The sequence below is a fragment of the Gouania willdenowi genome, chromosome 18 (assembly GCF_900634775.1).
Source record: "Gouania willdenowi chromosome 18, fGouWil2.1, whole genome shotgun sequence".
NCBI classification, from domain to species: Eukaryota; Metazoa; Chordata; class Actinopteri; order Blenniiformes; family Gobiesocidae; genus Gouania; species Gouania willdenowi.
Window position 1 is genome coordinate 7,779,476 of NC_041061.1, and position 19,675 is coordinate 7,799,150.

General features: G+C 35.9%; 2 protein-coding genes across 2 annotated transcripts; both read left to right on the top strand.

Annotated features, from left to right (window-relative positions):
- Nucleotides 1-1,093: 1,093 nt before the first annotated feature.
- LOC114480057 (ubiquitin carboxyl-terminal hydrolase 47-like) lies at nucleotides 1,094-7,717 on the top strand. The gene is made up of 11 exons (XM_028473847.1): nucleotides 1,094-1,151; nucleotides 1,255-1,338; nucleotides 2,484-2,589; nucleotides 2,670-2,782; nucleotides 3,533-3,603; nucleotides 3,681-3,806; nucleotides 5,015-5,110; nucleotides 5,605-5,736; nucleotides 5,819-5,938; nucleotides 6,035-6,066; nucleotides 7,148-7,717. The coding sequence occupies exons 2-11, from the start codon at nucleotides 1,284-1,286 to the stop codon at nucleotides 7,332-7,334; spliced, it is 1,038 nt and encodes a 345-aa protein (XP_028329648.1). The 5' UTR covers nucleotides 1,094-1,151; nucleotides 1,255-1,283; the 3' UTR covers nucleotides 7,335-7,717.
- Nucleotides 7,718-8,294: 577 nt separating this feature from the next.
- Nucleotides 8,295-19,674, top strand: oxa1l (OXA1L mitochondrial inner membrane protein). The gene is made up of 11 exons (XM_028474437.1): nucleotides 8,295-8,451; nucleotides 9,563-9,697; nucleotides 11,135-11,254; nucleotides 12,014-12,233; nucleotides 12,346-12,489; nucleotides 13,404-13,489; nucleotides 13,602-13,766; nucleotides 15,739-15,843; nucleotides 15,929-16,091; nucleotides 17,042-17,122; nucleotides 19,451-19,674. The coding sequence occupies exons 1-11, from the start codon at nucleotides 8,341-8,343 to the stop codon at nucleotides 19,555-19,557; spliced, it is 1,437 nt and encodes a 478-aa protein (XP_028330238.1). The 5' UTR covers nucleotides 8,295-8,340; the 3' UTR covers nucleotides 19,558-19,674.
- Nucleotide 19,675: the final 1 nt, after the last annotated feature.

The following is a 19,675-nucleotide window of genomic DNA, read 5'->3' on the forward strand; positions in this document are numbered from 1 at the left end:
GTTTTTAAAGATTGAATTTGTCTTTCCTTGATTTATTTGTCCTTCTCACACATCTGAGTGTACAAAATATATGAATCTCACTAAGAGCAATGTTTTTTAGTCAATTTCTGAATGTATTACTCACTATTTACAGTACATGTCCACATTGAGCTTATTGATGAATACAGTGGGTTTTATCAGATGTATTTACATAATTAATCTGCAATGAACTGGTTTATTCATTTAGTTTGTGTTGTTTTTTTTAACTTTTTATCATGTTTACCATCTTTTATTTTAACTGAGGAGCATTATTGCAATATTCCATTCATCTATTTTCTGAACCGCTTGCTCCTTTATCATATATTTTGTATTATTTTAAATGATCATTTATTATTACATTGTCAAAGGAAAGAAGAAAAAAAAAAAAATTCAAAAGAAAAGAGATGTCTTGTTTTTTTTGGACTGAGATGAAATTAAAGCAAAAGAAATATTCAAATTATTTTTAAAATAATAATTAGAATGTAATCTCTGATAAGTTTATTTAATTAAAATAATGATAATGATTTAGAAACAATATTTTGAACAGCTTTTTTTTTTATCATCTTTCCAAACCTTTGGTATAACCTGCGAATCAGTGGGAAAAATGCTTTTTAATTAAAATCTTTGTGTGATTTTCCACCTTTTTCAGGCTAAAACTCTATTTGTAAATTTAAAATTATTTAATTCTAATGACATGAATGAGAACAACTCAACAGTGTGTGTTCAACGTGTTTGGGCGCGAAACTGAACATAAACAAAGGTATCAAATTATTATATTAGCTAACCTAATGAAATTATCCTAGATTGTAAAAAATGCTTTTATATTTTCTAGTTACAAGTTTAACTTTCCTCTAACATCAGATTTTATTATATATGATAAGATTTAGATTTTAATTTTCTGGACTGTAGCCTAGCCTACTGCTACAGGACACGCTAATGTTATGAGTATAGTATTTTAGTAATTAATAAAGTAGTTTAAAGGATTAAACAGAAAAGGGAATGATTCTTAGTGGGCGTAATTAGTCTTTTTCTCACAGAATGTAAAAATTCCCACATTCCGTGAACGCAGCATTAGGTGAAACAGAAAGCTACTGATATTTTAAGAGACGTTCACTGTCTCCTGACGCTCCGGGGTAGGTTCATTTTCAGCTTCACGTACATTTAATTTACAATCTAACATGTTTATAGGTTCATGTTTGCTTCATGTGCACGTTTGTTTCATGTGTTTTGCTGCAGCACCGTTTAACCGACAGGAGCTTCTGAAAATGCGTCGGTCCGACAGGAATAAACCAAATTATGGGGATTTCTCTCCCAGTGATGGTAAAATAGTTTCTGTTTCTGTGTAAGAACACTTTAAAAACTCCACTGTAGAGACATCTAGTACATAGGTGTGAAACTTAAGGCCCGGGGTCCAACTCTGGCCTTTTGGAGCTTCCAATTTGGCCCGCGAAAGTGGTAAAAAAGTATTCAAAGTGTCAATGTTGGCAGAAAAAAGCACCAATTCATTTAAACTGGCAAATAAAGGGCACAACAAATGGTGAATGTGGTTAAATTGGCAAAAATAAGCATGAAATAGGGTGAAAAGCAGTTAAAAGTGACAATAATTGGTCAACATGTGTGACATTAGGTGGAAAAAGTGGTGGAAAGGGTTTATAAGTGACTAAAAAGTCTTGAAATTGGAAAAAAATGTGCAAAAAAGGAAATTTGATGATCATAGACACTCAAAGCGCTTTACATAGATGTGCATTATTCTTTCACTGAAGTAACAGAAATGGGAGTTGTGTAGCAAAAATGCATTAAAAGGAGCAAAAGTATGGCAAGAAAAAAGTGATGAAAATAGGTTAAATAATGGCAAGTTTGATGTGGTAGAAAAAGGGTTAAAAAAAAAAAAAGCAAAAATGGGCTCAAATTATCCGTAGTTTCTTGACGGCATCTGGCGACCCCTCTCACAGTGTCTCGCAACCCCAAATGGGGTCCCGACCCCAAGGATGAGAACCACTGGTGTAAATTACCATTTAAATCAGTTGTAGAGATCACAGCACACAAATCCAATAAACGTTTTTAGTTTTCCCTTTGTTATTTCACATGATGGCAGTTATTTTTAACTCTTAAGTTTTTCCAGAATCCTGCAATTTTCCTCAAATTATTTCACAAAATTTCTCTAAATTAATTAAAAATTATTGCTTTGGTTTCGTCCCTGCCTTAAATACTTTACATATGATTTATATGTGAATGTGCAAACTAATTTTTCCTGCCCGTAATCTGTGGCCCATTTAAAAACAAATGACCAACAACTCTATGCTGTCTAGGTACAATTTGTGTATTTTAATATCTGCATTTTTGTTTTGGCTAAAATGGCCTGGTCCTGACCACTGCTGCTCATCCGCTGTAATGAACTTCCACCGCATTTTCTCTCCTGATATTACGTTCATATTTCTAACCTTATTTATTTTCCTTTCCCACAGCTGACAGGAAGCACCATGGTTTGTTAAATCAAGGCGGTACTTGTTACCTGAACAGTGTCTTGCAGGTGCTGTTCATGACCAAAGACTTCAGAGATGCTGTGAAAAGGTTCCCCGTTTAGTCCACTTATTGTAGTTTATTCTGATCAAACTGTGATACCATTTTGAATGACATTTTTTGTTGTTCAGGGGAACCAGTGAGATGACATTTATTGATCCTGAACTCAAAGCTTTGTTCCAGGACTTAGAGAAATACCCAGCCTACACATATAGGATTACCAAGAAACTGGGCATTGAAATGGGTAACGTATGCCTGCATGTGTCATTACAGATGATAACAATTTAAATTATTTATTTATTCTTGAATTTAATTCTGATTATTTTTTGTTATAATTTTTATTACTATTGTCATTATTATCATTGTAATAATTATTATCATTATTATACTCTTGTATGCCAACCTTTTTGATTTTACTGTTTTATTTTGAACAAATTTCAAATGAAATAATACAAGAAACAATATTACAATAAACAAAATAAATGATGCAGATGGCTTCCCTCCAGAAAAAAAGAAGAAAAAAAACCCCTCAATAATTACATAACATATATTACTGCATACGCATACTTTTTGTGTTCGAAAGAGAGTAGGTGGAAGTATAAACTTATGAGTCCCGCCCCTTTTCCTGCGTCACAGTAAATAAATAATCAAATTTTCAGCATCCTGTTTTCTAACCTTTACTGCTGTTAATAAATTCATTTTTTCTCATCTTTATATGATTTTGATTATAATGTATGCAAAAAAAAATTGTACACTTTCAAAATTGTCATACAACATAAAGATCAATTTTTAAATTGATTAATATTTGTACACTCTTTCATTCCATTGGCAAATTGTTCTCGAATCTTATTCCACATACTGAAATACAAAAGTGAAAAAAAAATTCAATCTTATTTTTACCCTAATGTTTTCAATACAACATGAAATAAGGTCATTGTACTTTGTATTTTCAGTGACGTGGATTCTACTGTTTTTATCTGTTCCCTCATTCCAGTGCACGAACAGCGCGATGCCGCTGAGTTCTTTGAGAGAATTCTCGAGATGACGGATTCAGAAGCTAAACAGGTAAAAACTGGGAATAAAATCTATTGAAGGAGGAAACAATGGCAAACCCCTGGACCTGTTTGTGGTTCTGTTCCCAGATATTCCGAGGATTGTTGGCGCACTTTGTGTGCTGTGACAAATGTGGTAAAGAGTCGGTTCAGGATCAGCAGTTTTGGTACCTTCCACTTTCACTGGGGAACAACAGTGCAGAAGTCTACAGAGTGGTAATGAGCGTGTGTTGGAAAATGTCTGGATACGTTTGGGCAAGGCCTTGCCCAGAATGACACATCAACAACCAAAGTGATATCATTGTTCATATCAATGTTTTTCAGGAGGATGGAATTGAAGAGTACCTCAAAGCTTTGGCATTCAGTGTAGAAAAAGAACGTTGTCGGATGTCGAGATGTATTTTAAGGAAAGCGTCAGAGCTGCTTGGTAGCATCAATAGATACTTTTGTCTTGACACGTTTGGGCAAGGCCTTGCCCAGAATCACACATCAGCAACCAATGTGATATCATTGACTCAAATAACATAGGAATATTTTTAAGTTGAAGAATTGAAAAATACCTCAAAACTTTGACATTCAATGGAGAGAAAAAAAGAGTGTTGTCGAATGTGTAGATGTATTTTAGCTGGTTGGCAGCACCACTAAATACTTGTTTCTGGATATGTTTGAATATGAATGTTTTTCAGGAGGATGGAATTGAAAGACTCATTATCATCCTAAGCACAAGATTTATTGATCGTACATTGTTACGGCAACAATTTCTATTAGATGTTCATGCGGCACAGAGAAAGCGGACTTCACACTGGACCAAAAAATATCAATGTCCAAGCAATCTGTTCGTTTTCTTTGGTTCATTCCTTTCACAAATTGCCGACAACTTGGCGTTTTCCTCATTGATATTCCAGGTTCCATTTCGAGGTTCCAGGTAAAAAACCATTCACCTTCCTGGTGCTCACCCCTCCTACGTACCTGCCCCGTTAATGAAGGATCACCTAGTCAACATTTAGAATTTACCCTGTTCAAACTATAGAATAAATAATCCCACAAAAAGAAATATGTTTGTATTTAAATAAACAGTACTTTAATTAACGACTCTAAGGTAAAATATTGAAATTTTTAAACCTAGAAAATTGCTCCAACTCACATTGTTCAAAAACCAACAATAATATCACTTTTTGCATTGAGTTGTACTTTATTAGATAAAAAAGAAGAAGAGACATTTCTCACAACACCTGAAGCCCCGCCCATTATTAGTAAAGAGTATTGTCGGATGTGTTGATGTATTTCAAGGAGATTGTCAGAGCTGCTTGGTAGCATCAATAGATACTTGTTTCAGGATACGTTTGGGCAAGGCCTTGTCCAGAATGACACATCAACAACCAATGTGATATCATTGACTCAAATAACATGGGGATGTTTTTCAGGAGGATGGAATTGAGGAGTTCCTCAGAACTTTGACATTCACTGAAGAAAACCAAATATACTGTGACAACTGTAACGCCAAAACCAACTGCACCGAGGTGACGAAAGACTCATTATCATCCTAAGCACAAGACCAATCGATTGTACATTGTTTGTAACCACAAACCAACAACTGTATCACTTTGTACTTTGAGCTGTACTTTTATAACTGAAAAAGGAAGAAAATACATTTATCTGAACACCTGAAGCCCCGTCCAATATTAGAAAAGATTCCTGGATACTTGTATCGGGACTTGCGGTGTACACATACTCATACTTTTGAACAATGCCTTGACAAATTGGAGTTTATTGGTTGAATGATATGTCAGCAACTTTGTGAATTAATTAATGGTCCAAGTAAAGTTGGAGAAAAAAGTGCGTTGTCAGATGTGTAGATGTATTTCTAGGAGAGTGTCAGAGCTGCTTTGTAGCATCATTAGATACTTGTTTCAGTAAGTTCACGAATCGGAGGACTTGTTCGAGAAGAAGTCGTATCGTGACATCCCTACTTACACTACATGTGTGACTTGTTGGTTGGGGCTTGTGGTTTTAGGGAAATAAAGTAACGTATCCTCCGGACGTCCTGACTCTGCTACTGAAGAGGTTTCACTTCAACCTCGACACGAAGTCTTCCACCAAAAACAACCGCAAGGTTTTAATCCCATTCACACTCAACAACCCAGAGGTACCTGTGTCTTCATCGTTTCACCTTTGTTTGTTCATGTCTTTACCCTTCATGTGTATGTTTCTCATCTAATCGTCGACAGAGTTACCAACTGTATGCAGTGGTGGAGCATTCTGGGGAGCTCCGTAATGGACATTATGTCTCAATAATCCAGACGGACGAGGACAGATGGTTCTGCTTTAATGATGAAAAAGTCTCACGGGTGAGAGGAACCAGTTCAGTTCAGCTGCAGGTTCTCAGTGTCGTGAACAGGAATGTGGTTAGAGTCATTTTTTGTTTCTTTTGTTTCTGTTCTCAGGTTCAGCAGCAGTTCAAAGACGGCCCCATCATGTAAGCGGTCATCCATCCATTCAACCATCCATCTGTTTGTGTGCCAGGCCGTCATTCCATCTATCGTCCCTCAATCTGTCCACTCATCCATCCATCTATCCATGCAACTGATCCAGCCAACCATCCATTCATTCATCTATCCATCATCCATCTGTCTGTCTGCCAGGCCATCAATTCGACTATCGTCCCTCAATCTGTCTATTTGTCCATCGATACATGCAACTGATCCATCCGTTCATCATCCATGCTGTCAACCACCCATACATCCATCCATCATCATTTATTCATTCATTCATTCATCCATCCATCTGTCTGTCTGCCAGGCTATCAATCAATCTATCGTCCCTCAATCTGTCTATTCATCCATCCATCCATTCATCCACCCATCGTCCATCCATCCATCTAGCTGTCCATTTTTACATCATCTGTCCTTCTGTCCATCCACCAATCTATTCATCCATCCATCCATCCATCATCCATCCACCAATCTTTACATCATCCATCCCTCCATCTGTCCGTCTGTATGTCATGAGTCAGTCTGTCAACCTATTTGTCCTTCTGTCCATCCATCCATTCATCTGTCCATCTGAAAATCATCCATCACTCTGTCAAACCATTTGTCTATCCAATCATGGAACCATCTATCCATCCATCCCTACATCCATCCCTCTATCCGTATATAAACAAACTTATCCTTGCTGTATGCATTTCTACTCAACCATACATAGTATACATACAGGGTTTGTCTAGAAAAAACTGGTAAACACCAACACTGAATACTAACTTAATACTCAATTGCAACAAATGAACAGAGCAACAAAAAAAAACCTCATAGAAAAATCGTAGAAAGGAAATCGAACTCTTGACATTGGAGATGAAAACTTAAAATAATAACTCTGTGCCGCTCTGCGTCATGTTTGTCAATGGGTCCTAAATCAAGTAAAATGTGTGTGTGGGTGATGTCTATATAATACATACGTAATAGTCCTTAGCAGAAGCTACAAACTCACTTTTCACTATAATTCAAATGTGTGACTTTTTCTTCTGTTTTACGACTTTCTTTTTCTTTGTTTCTTACTAGGTCTTCGACAGCCTATCTTCTGTTTTACAGGAAAGAGACAAGTGAGAATCAGTCCTCTATGAAAGTAGACGACTCTGAGGTAAAGGCAACTGGTCAAGGGACTTCAAAACGTCTGCCAACAAAAAATCACCCGCTCACTGAGGAAGACGGAGAGTCAGCGAAAAGCCGAATTGTAACTCTTGTGTAACTGGACGTTTCCCAATCCACTGTTTTACAAAGGGTTTTTTCTAAACTCCTGTAAAACGATAACAAAAAAGGTGAAAGACTACAGAGACTGATGTCATACTCACTCTGATGCTAAGAGTTTGAGTTTGTTACTGAGGCTCATGTTTACTTTCTGTCCTCTAAGCCTACAGACCATCTGCTTTTTTGCTTTTTGATGAATTGACATAATGACAAGAAACAAAGCAAAAATAAATACAATACTCCTTATACTCATGTTGTAGAATATAAATGTACAATGTAATGATATTGTTTGACCAATATAATATCATATTTGTACAATATAGTGATATTGTTTGTACATTATATCACGTTTGCATAATATAATATCATGTACGCTCAATATAATTTTATTGTTTATACAGTATATCATGTTTGTATAATATAGTTATATTGTTTATACGGTATATCATGTTTGTACAATATAATATCTTGTTTGTGCAATATAATGTCCTATTTATGCAATATAATTATATTGTTGTACAATACAATATCATGTTTGTGCAATATAATTATATTGTACAATATAATGATATTGTTGGTACACTATAATATCATGTTTGTACAATATAATTATATTGTTCATACAATATAATATGATTGTACAATATGCTTATATTGTTTATACAATATAATGTCATTTCTATACAATACAATTATATTATTCACACAGTATAGTGATCCAAAATATATTTTCCCCTGTTGCAGCTCTGCGCTTCCATCAATTAGTGATTGAAAAATAAACGAAAAAAGTAATCATGTTTTTTTTTTTTAAAGTTTAAGTTTTTGTCTTTTAATTGATCAAGATCCTCTGTATTTGTCCTTTTAAACTGCTACGTTTACAAATACAATAAGAAGTTTTAGAGGGGAGAAAATATAAGTATATTCCAATATGTCAAAGTAGTTTCACTGACGCAGTTTGTTTCGCTACATTTGACCCCTCTCACTCGCCGTAGCCTCTTCTTGCCGTCATGGCGGCTCTCCGCAGCGGTTTGACTCGGAGCTGTTTAGCTAAATGTTTACTGGTTCATTCTGGGAAACAGAGCCGGAGCGGCAGTCGTCTCTCTGACCTTTTGGATCACGTAGGTGTTTTGTAGTGTCCGGTTCGCCTGGTTGGGAAGTTGTTTCTGAAACAAATGCACAAACTGCGGTTTAATGCGGCTAGCGAGCTAGCCTTGCCGGCTAGCTGTCTGTGCATGCCTTCTGTTTGACTTTGACAGCAGCAGATTCTCAGATGAACACACGTTTAACCTTTTTAATGCTTAAAACTCACATTTTATTTAAAGATAAACTACACACAGTTCAGCGACACATTCAGCTTTGTGTTTGTAATTGAGCAGCTTTATGTGAGAAAAATGTATAATTTTAATGTTGTGAAATTGCAAGACTGGTAAAAATGTGATATAACTATTAATGTAATTAATGCTGAAGTAAAAAAAAGTCTCATAGAGCTTTTAGTTTCATTATAATCAAAAAATATGTGAAAGAAAAGGCGACATAGACGGAAATCTATGGCAAACTTCTGTCTGTTTTAAAGGTTTAATCAGACTTTAGAACATTAACATTTTTATTAAAAATGTTAATTTTTAACCTGTAAACTTATGGTAAAGCTGAAAGACATGAAATAATTGAGGAAATATCACTTCTTTCATTTTGCCTTGGGGAAGCCAAAATGCTTCCACACTTCTGATTTAAAACACGGTGGTGCGTTCTGAATTAGAAATTTTAAAATAGTTAAATACATTTATTTATTTATTTTGTTGTTTTTTTTTAAAGTACTGCAATTCAATTTCAGAGTATCGATGTGAACCGTGACACCTTTGAATCGATTTTTAACTGCCTCACGATTAATCTTTAGATCCCTAAATCATCCAGTTCATCTTTACCTTAGTAAAATGTCTCATGTTTTTAATGTTCATCTCAAACCACTGATTAAGTATGTTCACATACATTTAGCAGTTCTCATAGCATTTGCAGGAAAATCAGTTCAAAACAGCATTTGGGGAATCAATCATTGTAAAAAAAAAAAATTATATACAATATATATATATATATATAAAGAACAGTTAAGGCTTATATTGTTTATTTAAAGTTTTAATGAAGTTGTTTTGATATAAAAGTTTGTTTTTCTTCTCATGTCACAGTAAAAGCTTGATTTGTGATTTTTAAATGACATTTGTCTTATCCAATCAGCTTCTGCTGCAGAAGTCCCTCCTCCACACGTCACAGAAATGCAGGGGTCTGTCCTCGAGGAATCTGCTGAGTCGCTCAGACATGAGGAAGTTGGTCTGGGTGAACGCAGTGACCATCAGACACAACAGCACACAGGTCAGAGTTCACACGGTCCATTGAATAGAATAGAATATCCTTTTATTGTCCTTGTACAGGGTACAATGAAATATTGGAGGGTGATATTAATAAAATCTCCCTTAGGTGGTGCAGTGGAATGTTCATCAATTATAAAATAATACTTGACATTATTTTTTTTACGTCATATTCCATGACTTTTCCTGATATGATTGGTAAAACTGACTAAGCATAAAATCATCATAATCATATTTTTCTATATGCTGAACGCATTGATCGTATTGGTGTTCCTGATCAATTTGACCCCAGGCGTTTTTTCGCTGTGTTGAACTCGTCTGTCTGTGTGTGACCTAACATCCCTCCACCTGTAGGTGTAGAGTTGATACTTTTGAGTTGAGCTGGGGAGAGAGAAAATATCCTCATTTTGGAACAGCTCTTTCACAGTGAAAGTATCATAGAAGAGAATGTGTCTGAGACAGAGGACTTTACAGCGAATAACCTGAAATATTTTACAAAAAAGGAAATAAAATAAGTAAATAAATGTGTATGAGAGGAAAAGGAAAGGGGTTGGGGGATCCAACATCAGTCAGTATGGTTAATTCTGTGAGAGTCAACCAATAGGGTTCAAACTCTTTATGGTCATCAATATAGTCCATAAATTTGAGAAGATTTGGACAAAAACTATTGAAGATAAATCAATTCTAATTTAAAAGTTTGGCCTGATGGTGGCGCTAGAGAACAGGTCAAAGTTTCATTATCAAGGATTTATTATCCCCCGCCACAAAGTGTGAAGGGGGATATAGGTTTGAGCTCCGTCCATCCGTGCGTTCGTCCGGCCGAGTTAAAGGGGACAGCTTTTCTCAGAAACTGTTTAAGATGCAATAAATTCAGTGTGTGGTTTCAGGGTATCAAAACCTTGATGGAGTTCGAAAATGTGAAGCGCGCAATTATTTTTCCTGAGTTATTGCCCTTTTTCTGTTTTTTTTTACTCTTTTCAAGGTATCTTTAAAGGGGACAACTTTTCTTAGAAACCGTTTAAGATAGTAATTTGATATTCTGATGTGATAATGTTTTCTTATGTATACATCTAAGTTCTTTGGTTTAGGAAAAGGTTGTGAGTTGTAATGACAACCAATCTGGTTGGGGATGTTGATGACTGTCTTTTTGTTTATGTATTCAACAAATAAATAAAGTGCCTGACACAATTGGTCAACAATTTTCTGAAAGTAATTTTCTGGAGGTAAATATCCTCTGGGGTCAAATTGACCTCAAGGCTAAAATGTGTTAGTAATTTTTGAGGATAATAGGAGGGTTAAAGAATATTCCGTGTAAGAAATCTTGACAAACCAGGGAGGCAACATTCCATATCATGCCATTAAAGGAGATAAAGAAACACCCGTTGAGCTGCACTGGTTTCTGTAACATTTTGTTGAATAGTAACCCCTCACTGGTTTTCAGATCCCTCCTCTGGATGGACTTTCAGAGTCTCCACTGGTCCAAAACTCTCCCAGTGCTCCAGTCCTGGAGTCCGTCTCCCTGCCTGCTGATCCCATCATCACACAGCCAATCATAGAGCAGGTAACAGTGACTCAGCATTCTGTGATACGTCCTCTACCCAAGCCCTCAGACCAGGGTTGGGGTCAATTACATTTTTCAGCTGCAATTTAAGTTTTCAATTACCCATGTTCAATTACAGCTACAGTGACCAGCATTTTTTCCAATTCCAATTAAATTCTAATTATTTTTTGCCTTCAGAAAGACAATTACAATTACGTTCTTAATTACTAAAGTTCAATTACAATTAATCACAATCACTGAGCTTGAAATTAATAAGCTAATGAAAGTTAACATTCCTCTTGTGTTAGCGTTCTGTTAGCGTCTTTTAATGATAACGAGTCCTAAATCAGCTGTAAAATACACTAAAAACAAATATCTATCATTAATTTATTTCCTATCTATTGATTGCCTTGTTAGACTTCCTAATCAATGAAAAAATATTGATTAATTTTATTGGTGTGGGCGTCCGAGCCTTTATTGTGTCAGTATACCCCTAGATGTCAATTGTTTTTTAAATGGTAAAATGTGCGAAAGCTTGATATGAAACATATTTTAATAATTTATAACTATAACTGTAACATGGTTCCCCTGTTTTGTTAAATTATGACATTTTTTATAGAATTTCCAAAGTCAATTATCTAAACTCAATTACAATTCAGTTAAGATTGTGACAGCAATAGATTATAGTTATGCCATAAAAGTAATTATCAATTTCGTGATTATAATTGTAATTGACCCCAACCCTGCTCCAGACTCTGAATCACAACATTTGGTCCTCAGATCCCAGTGGAACCAGTGTCCATCGTCCTGCCCACAGAGCCCGTCTTATCCCATCTGAGCGATGCTGCTCCCACAGCCGCTGACGTCCTGCAGGCTGTAGCAGAACCTACTTTAGCAGAGCTGGGTCTCGCTGGGAACACACCAGTGGGTTTGATCCAGAACATTCTGGAGTACATGCACATGGACCTGGGTCTGCCCTGGTGGGGGGCCATCGTCTTAGGTGAGGGGCAGTTATCCTGCTGTTAGCACGTGTTATCGCTCCTCAGCAGTAATTGTTAGTGTGTGGGTGGGTGGGTGTGTGTGTGTGTGTGTGTGTGTGTGTGTGTGTGTAGGGACCGTAGTGGCCCGTCTGGCCGTGTTCCCCGTCATCGTGAAGGGTCAGAGGGAGGCGGCCAAGCTCAACAATGTCCTACCAGAGATGACCAAACTCACCAACCGCATGAACGAGGCCAAGCAGAGCGGAAACAAGTTTGAATGTGAGCGTCGCCTCTTATTTCACCTCATTATCACAACTCATCATATTATTACAGAGAACGACAAGTATGTGACACAAAAATACCTTCATAAAAGTATTATAATGAACTATAACATGGGTGTCGATTTAGTTCAGGGGCCAAATACAAAGTAGTTTTGTTCTTAAGTGGGCTGAAGATTTTAGGTGGGAAAATAAACAGTTTCAACATTAATGTCCCGAAGTTTGCACTTTAATTCAATTCAACTTTATTTATATTGCGCAAATGACAACAAAGTCACCTCAAAGCACTTAAAATATAATGTCCATAGTAAGTAAGAAAGAACCCAACAAGATCCACATAAACAAGCATTTAGCGACAGTGGGAAGAAGAAACTCTTTTTTTATAGGAAGAAATCTGCAGCGGAACCAGGTTCAGAGGTGGCAGCCATCAGCTTCTACTGGTTGGGCTTAGTGAACAGAAGGGCAAACAGGATAGGATAGAAGGATTAACCATCAGAGTGTTCCAGACTAGTTCACTGTGAACCTTTGATCAGGAATTACCAGCTTCAGCATCAACACACCTGAAACAGAAATAGAGCGGAGGGCGAGGAGAAGGCACAGACTGCTGGAAAAAAATGATACGCTCGTTATATATATATATATATATATTTTAAAAACAACATTTTATGTGAAAGGTTTTTAGAATTCGGTAAAAATTTTCTAAAATTTAGGAAAATACTGTATTATCTTGACATTTAATATATTCATTTATTTAATTATTATAATTTTTAAATGTGTTTTCAGTAATTATCTCTCATTCATCTTTAAGCAGTATTTTTAATCATTTTAATGCATATCTATTATTAAACTTTAGTGGGACATGTGGTGTGTGACTTTATAAAGTGCTGACTAAGTGTTCTGCTTCTTCTCTTTCAGTCTCCAAAGCGTACACGGAACTGAGTCTGTTCCAGAAGAAGCACGACGTGAATCCTCTGCGTGGCTTCCTGGTTCCTCTGGTGCAGGTGGGTTCATCACATGCTCTCCTTTATGTCACCATCTGTTGGACAAATACACATTCATATTCAGAAGACCAAATATAAAATAAATCTGTTTATTCTTCCTGACGTCCCTCAGGCTCCGGTCTTCATCTCGTTCTTCATCGCTCTGAGGAAGATGTCCTACCTGCCGGTGCCCAGCATGCAGACTGGAGGTGCGCTGTGGTTCACGGACCTGACGGCAGCAGATCCCTTCTACATTCTCCCTCTAGCTGTGACTGGGACCATGTTCTTCATCCTGGAGGTGAGAGAGCTCTGAGAGACACATGAAGTTCAACATGTGAGAGCAGAGAGGAAGTTCAGGATATCAGATGTTAATTTATTTATTACTAGTACAGTGTGTGTCGGAAGTATGTGTTCATATAGTGGGAGGAGCTTAAGTAGATCTGTCAATGATGGCCAAATGAGTGTGTGTTTGAAGGTTGGATGTACAAAGAGGTGTACATACTCTGTACTCTGTAGTGTTATAAAGGGCTTTATTTGTGGGTGCAAAGTAAAATAGTGTGTGTGATTTCACTGGTTTAATTCTATGAGACATGCACATGATAAATGTTTGTTTTTTTTTACTTATTTTTATATTGTTTTTGTTTGGTGTATTTTTCTGTAATGTTTGTTTTTTGGAGTCATGTATATTTTTGTATCTTTCTGTTTTGTTTTTGTGCATTTTTTGTATATCTATAGTTTTGTTGTTGCCATTATAGAGTCATTTTGTGTATTTTTGTATCTTTTCTGTGTAGTTTTGTGCATTTCTGTTGTCATTTTGTTTATTTTTGTATCTTTTCTGTGTAGTTTTGTGCATTTCTGTTGTCATTTTGTGTATTTTTTGTATAAATATTTAGTTTTGTGTATTTTGAGTTATTTTCATATTTTTGTTGTTTGGTGTATTTTTTTGTAATGTATGTTTTTGGGAGTAATTTTGTGTGTTTTTGGAGCCTTTTTGCATATATTTGTGTACTTCTTGTATAAATGTTTACTTATTTGTTTTATTTTACTTTATTTAGTATATTTTTATTCTAAATACGTTATGTGTGGTGAGGGCGTGTTTTGAGGTGTGTATGTGTGACTCGCTACCTGTCCTCCTGGTTGCCGTGTGGGATTCTCTCCATCTTCTCTGTGGGTTTTCTCTGACACACACACACACACACACTCACACACACACACAAACTCCGTCACTGGTTGTCGAGAGAGAAAAACAAACGGACCTCTAAACGGCTCTGTGTACGTTCAGCATGTACATCTATGGTGCACATTTGGTTGTATAGTACGTGGTAAATTTATCAGTGTTTATAATACCGTATCCACAGAGAAATGTTGATAATTGGGTAAAATTAGCATGATTTAAATCTCTTTTAAACAAAGAGCAATGAGGTTGAGGATTTTTTTCTTTTCTTTTTTTGTTTGTTCTGCTTTTGTTTTTTTTCTAATTATGAATGTTTACATCTTTTGCACTATTATCCTATCTCAGTACACAGTTACTCTCTGCACTTATACTGTATATACTGTGTTGCTGCAAATGTGAATTATCCCTCTGGGGATTAATAAAGGTTTATTCTATTCTAAAGGGGCGGTAAATGCCCAGTATATTTTTCCATGGGAACTCCAGGTCAGGAATTTTGGGAATATTTAAAAGTATAAGGTTTTCATGCGAATTATTTAAATCACAACAAGGTGAATTGTGTGCTTTCAAAATAAAATCCCCCTTTCTATAGAACTTAAATTGAGCCAAACATAAACTAAGTTTGAATTAAAAAAACACTGTAATTTATTTATACTTCATTTATTCAAACTAGTGGTGGGACTCGATAAAAAAAATAATCAAATTAATTAGAGACTTTGCTAATAATTATTCTAAATTAATCTCATAACAATATTTGACATTAGAATCAACATTTTTTCAATTTAAATAGCTTTTTGGTATATAACGGAATCAATGAAAACAATAAATGAGCTTAAACAACAAAATAGTGTTTATAATTTCCATCTCTGAGTGCTAACATAATGTGCAATATGAATAAGTAAGATATATTCATGTTTTAAGATTTTTTTGTAAACTTAAACAAATGTGTTTTTGTATCAAAATAAAAACGGCACAGGTTAAAGTGCAAAAAAAAGCTTGTTTTATTTAACGTGTGAAAGTCCCAGCCATAGTTCATACTAAACATTTTTATATCATTCTCTTTCTGCACTAACCAATCAATATGTCTGTCTTCCTCCAGCTGGGGGCGGAGTCTGGCATCGACAACCCCAACCTGCGCGCCATGAAGACGGTGTTAAGGATCATGCCTTTCGTCATCCTCCCCCTCACCATCAGCTTCCCCACGGTCAGTGTGGAGACTCTTTACCATCATTAAACATTTCTGAATCAGGAACCTGATTCTGATTATCTCCCCCCCTCTCCGTCCTCAGGCGGTCTTCACCTATTGGTTGACGTCCAACCTCTTCTCTCTGGGCCAAGTGGCGCTGCTCAGACACCATTTAGTCAGGAAGAGGTTCAGGATCCCAGAGAAGATCCAACATCCAACCTCGGCGCTGCCGCAGAACGACGGTTTAATCCAGAGCATGAAGAAAGGTGTGTGTGGAGCACGTTTAGTCCAGTGTTTCTCAAATGGGGGTATGTGTACCCCTACCTAGTGGTACGTGATGGCACTACAGAGGGGTCTTGAGAGAGTAGTAAATTAACAACTAGTGTCAGTCTTGGCTCCCTCTCTTGTCCAGAAGCGTAGGTGGCAGGTGGAATCTCCTACTACTTTCTTTCTGGCCGCCTTCTACTCTTAAACATGTTAATAAATGATTCCTTACCCCTTTAAAACCGAAAGAATAGCTGTAATATTACCTGAATTTCTGTAAAAGTCACATTTTTCTATTAGCTCTCTCTGCTAGCATAGCATCTCTTCTTCACTGCAATAATTTCTGCATGCCAACCGACCACTGGGTTACCAGCGCCCTCTGCTGGTCCAAACAAATATCTGATGTAAATACAATGCAGACTTTTTTTATGTCCAGTTGTTAAGGCACAAAAAACATTTTCAGTTGCACTTTTAAAAAGAACTATTATATTATAATACTAATAACGATTATGCAGTTTTGCATTGTTTACAATAGAAAAAGGATTTAAATTAATAGGCTTCTTCTTCATTTGTATTATTTTTTTATTTATTTCATTCAAGATTTATTTTTAGTTAAATTGTATTGTTTTGAATAGTTTATCAAGGGATTCTTTTGACAATGAAAAATAAAAGGAAAATAATACAGTATTTTCTAGTTTTTTCACGAAAAAATAAAGGAATATTTTATATTATATCATCATTTATCTACAGTCCCATTTTGTAAAATAAATCGTGAGAGAACCCAGTATCGTGAATCGAATTGTATCTGGAGTTGAGTGAATCGTTACATCCCTAGCCATATTTCATGCTTGGAGACAAATTTGCACGATTCTTCCTCTAACAGACCAGACTAGTAGGATGTGCTTTGATTCCCTGGTGTTATGTGTGATTATTGTTTTTTGTGGAACCACAGGATGGAAAAACGCTCAGCTCGCCCAACAGCTGCAGGAGCGGGAACGTAGGATAAAGAACCATCTGGACCTGGCATCTAAAGGTCAGCCATCCTGTTCTTATTAGCTTTGATTACTTAGAGAAATAATATCAGCAGAATCATTAAACATGGGACGTTATGTTGTTTTTACGTATTTATTTATTTTGTTCAATTACAGAATAATTCACATTATCACATTAAAGCTTAGATTTAACAAAAATAAGATATACAACAAAGCTAGGCACATGCATGACATCTTTTGTAGCATTTCATAGTCTTACAGTTTTTTTGCGAGGTGTGGATAATTGTTTTATAAATTAGTGAGCCTATATTTTATTCCAAGTTGGTTTCTGCTTGATAGACTTTTAGGAAAATGAAGATGGAAAGCTTGATGAGTTGAAAAAGATTAAACCATTAAATCGTCCTTTGTGCCAAAAGATGGTAGTCACATGAGGTTTACCATTTTAGAGTGACATGGGAGCTGTGGAAGTGTCTGCCCTTTGATCTTTTCCTTTGATGTTAAAAAAAAAAAAAAAAAAAACCCAACGGAAAGGTTTTTTTGTTGATGATCAGCCGAAAATGGATGGATCAGCCGTTTTATTTTCCATTTTATTAATACAGTACGTTGAACCACCGTCCTGAAAAATTGTCCGACATCTTAAGTAAGTCGGCGATTACGTCTTTACCGAGCCTCGTACGCTGCGCAAGTTCAACCAACAAAACACGCAGGACTCGTCTCCATCGGCACATTTACCATCTGGACCACAAAAAACCCTCAAGCTTCTTTATTGTCGCCTATTAAGCAGGTACAAGAATGATTTTTACCTTAATTCCATCACTTTTTCTTGCCATATTTTTGCTCCTTTTAATGCATTTTGGAACATTACTCTAATTTCTGCTATTCCTCCATCAAATTTCAATGCCTTTTCTGCACACCTTTTCCACCTTCAAGACATTTTTTGGTACTTAGAAACCCTTTCCACCACTTTTCCCACCTCATGTTGACCCATTATTGTAACTTTTAACCTCTTTTCACCATATTTTATGCTTATTTTTGCCAATTTAGCCACATTGACGATTTGTCATGGCTGTTATTTGCCAGTTTAAACAAATTGTTCCAACTTATTAAAACACATTCCCCAGTCTCTGGAACCTTTATTTTGGGGGTTGAAAAGGAAGAGAACCACTGCCTGAGGGGATTAGTAGGTTAGTTATTGTGCATTTAGGAACTGAATATTGATGAGAACGTACTGATCGTTTTGGGAAAGTAACAGTTTCTAGATAATCAATTTCTAATATTTGTTTTATTTGTCATGTCATTGTTTGAAATAAATAAAAATGGTATAAACTGCATATTGCTCATCGATAGATTTTGATAGATTCAGTTTTTTTTTCTCATATTTTATGTAAAAAAGTTTAGCAAAAATGTTGGTTGATTTAAAAGTAAATTTTCAAGGGGGAAAAATGACCACTTCCATTGTTAATGTGTCTAAGATACCAATGGGTTGTCTTAGGCATGAGAATCCATTATATCAGTGTTTTTCAACCTTGTGGAGGCTGCTGGAGTTTAAATGGGGTCACTTCAAATGTCTAGTAATTGATTTTTAAAAAAAAAAAGAAAAAAGAACTGATTCAAAATGTATTTTTAGATTTAAAAAAATAAATAAAAATGATTTTACAAATTAAAAAAACACAATCTTATACAACTGTCTTCTATACTTTCAGTTTGTCACATATAAACCTCGTTAATAATAATAACAAAAATATCTGAGCTGGCACAACTTGTAACTAATATTGGCAAATCTGTATTTGTAATAAAGTATAAAAAACATACATGGTCAAAGTATTTCTAGACGTGTGTCAAACTCGAGGCCCGTGGGCTGATTTCGGCCCTTTATTGCATCAGATTCGGCCCACACAGGAGAAAGTGAAAATGAAAGAGAAAACACGAATCATCGTGTAAATTACCAAATAATTTAGTTGTAAATTGTTGTTGAAAAAACTTGTTTTTCCAAATTTCTTCAATTTTTCTCAAATTATTCCACAAAATCTCACCAAATGAAATAAAATTCGGTCAGAAAATAAATCAAAGGACAGTTAAGTATATGTCAGTTAATGCTTCGATATTTGCTGATGCCTTCCATACTTTGTCTAATTTATAACTGGAAGTGCGAACTTGGGAACATTAAAGTTGAAATTGTTCATTTTGGCTCTGAAAACCTGTGTCCCACATGTGTGTAAACTGGTCCTTATTTGGCCCTTGAACTAAAATGAGTTTGACACCCCTGTTCTAGAAAAAAGTCTTTAGGGTCGCCAGAAATAATTTTAGTTGTTTAATAAGTTGTTTATTACTGCTTACGTTTGCTGAATCTTCTCGTTTTCTTCCATCAGGTCCACTGAGGCAAACTTTTACCCACAATCCCCTGCAGCAGACGCCGGCGGCTAAAGACAAAACATCCGTAGCGAAGGCGAGACCGTGGAAGGACACGATTGGATAATCCACTATAAATGGATTTTAGTTGAACCTCGTAACAAATCGTGTACATATTTATAACCAGTGGGAAAAAAAAGATTGTGATGTTGAAATATTCTAAAATAAGAACCTAGAACCAGTGT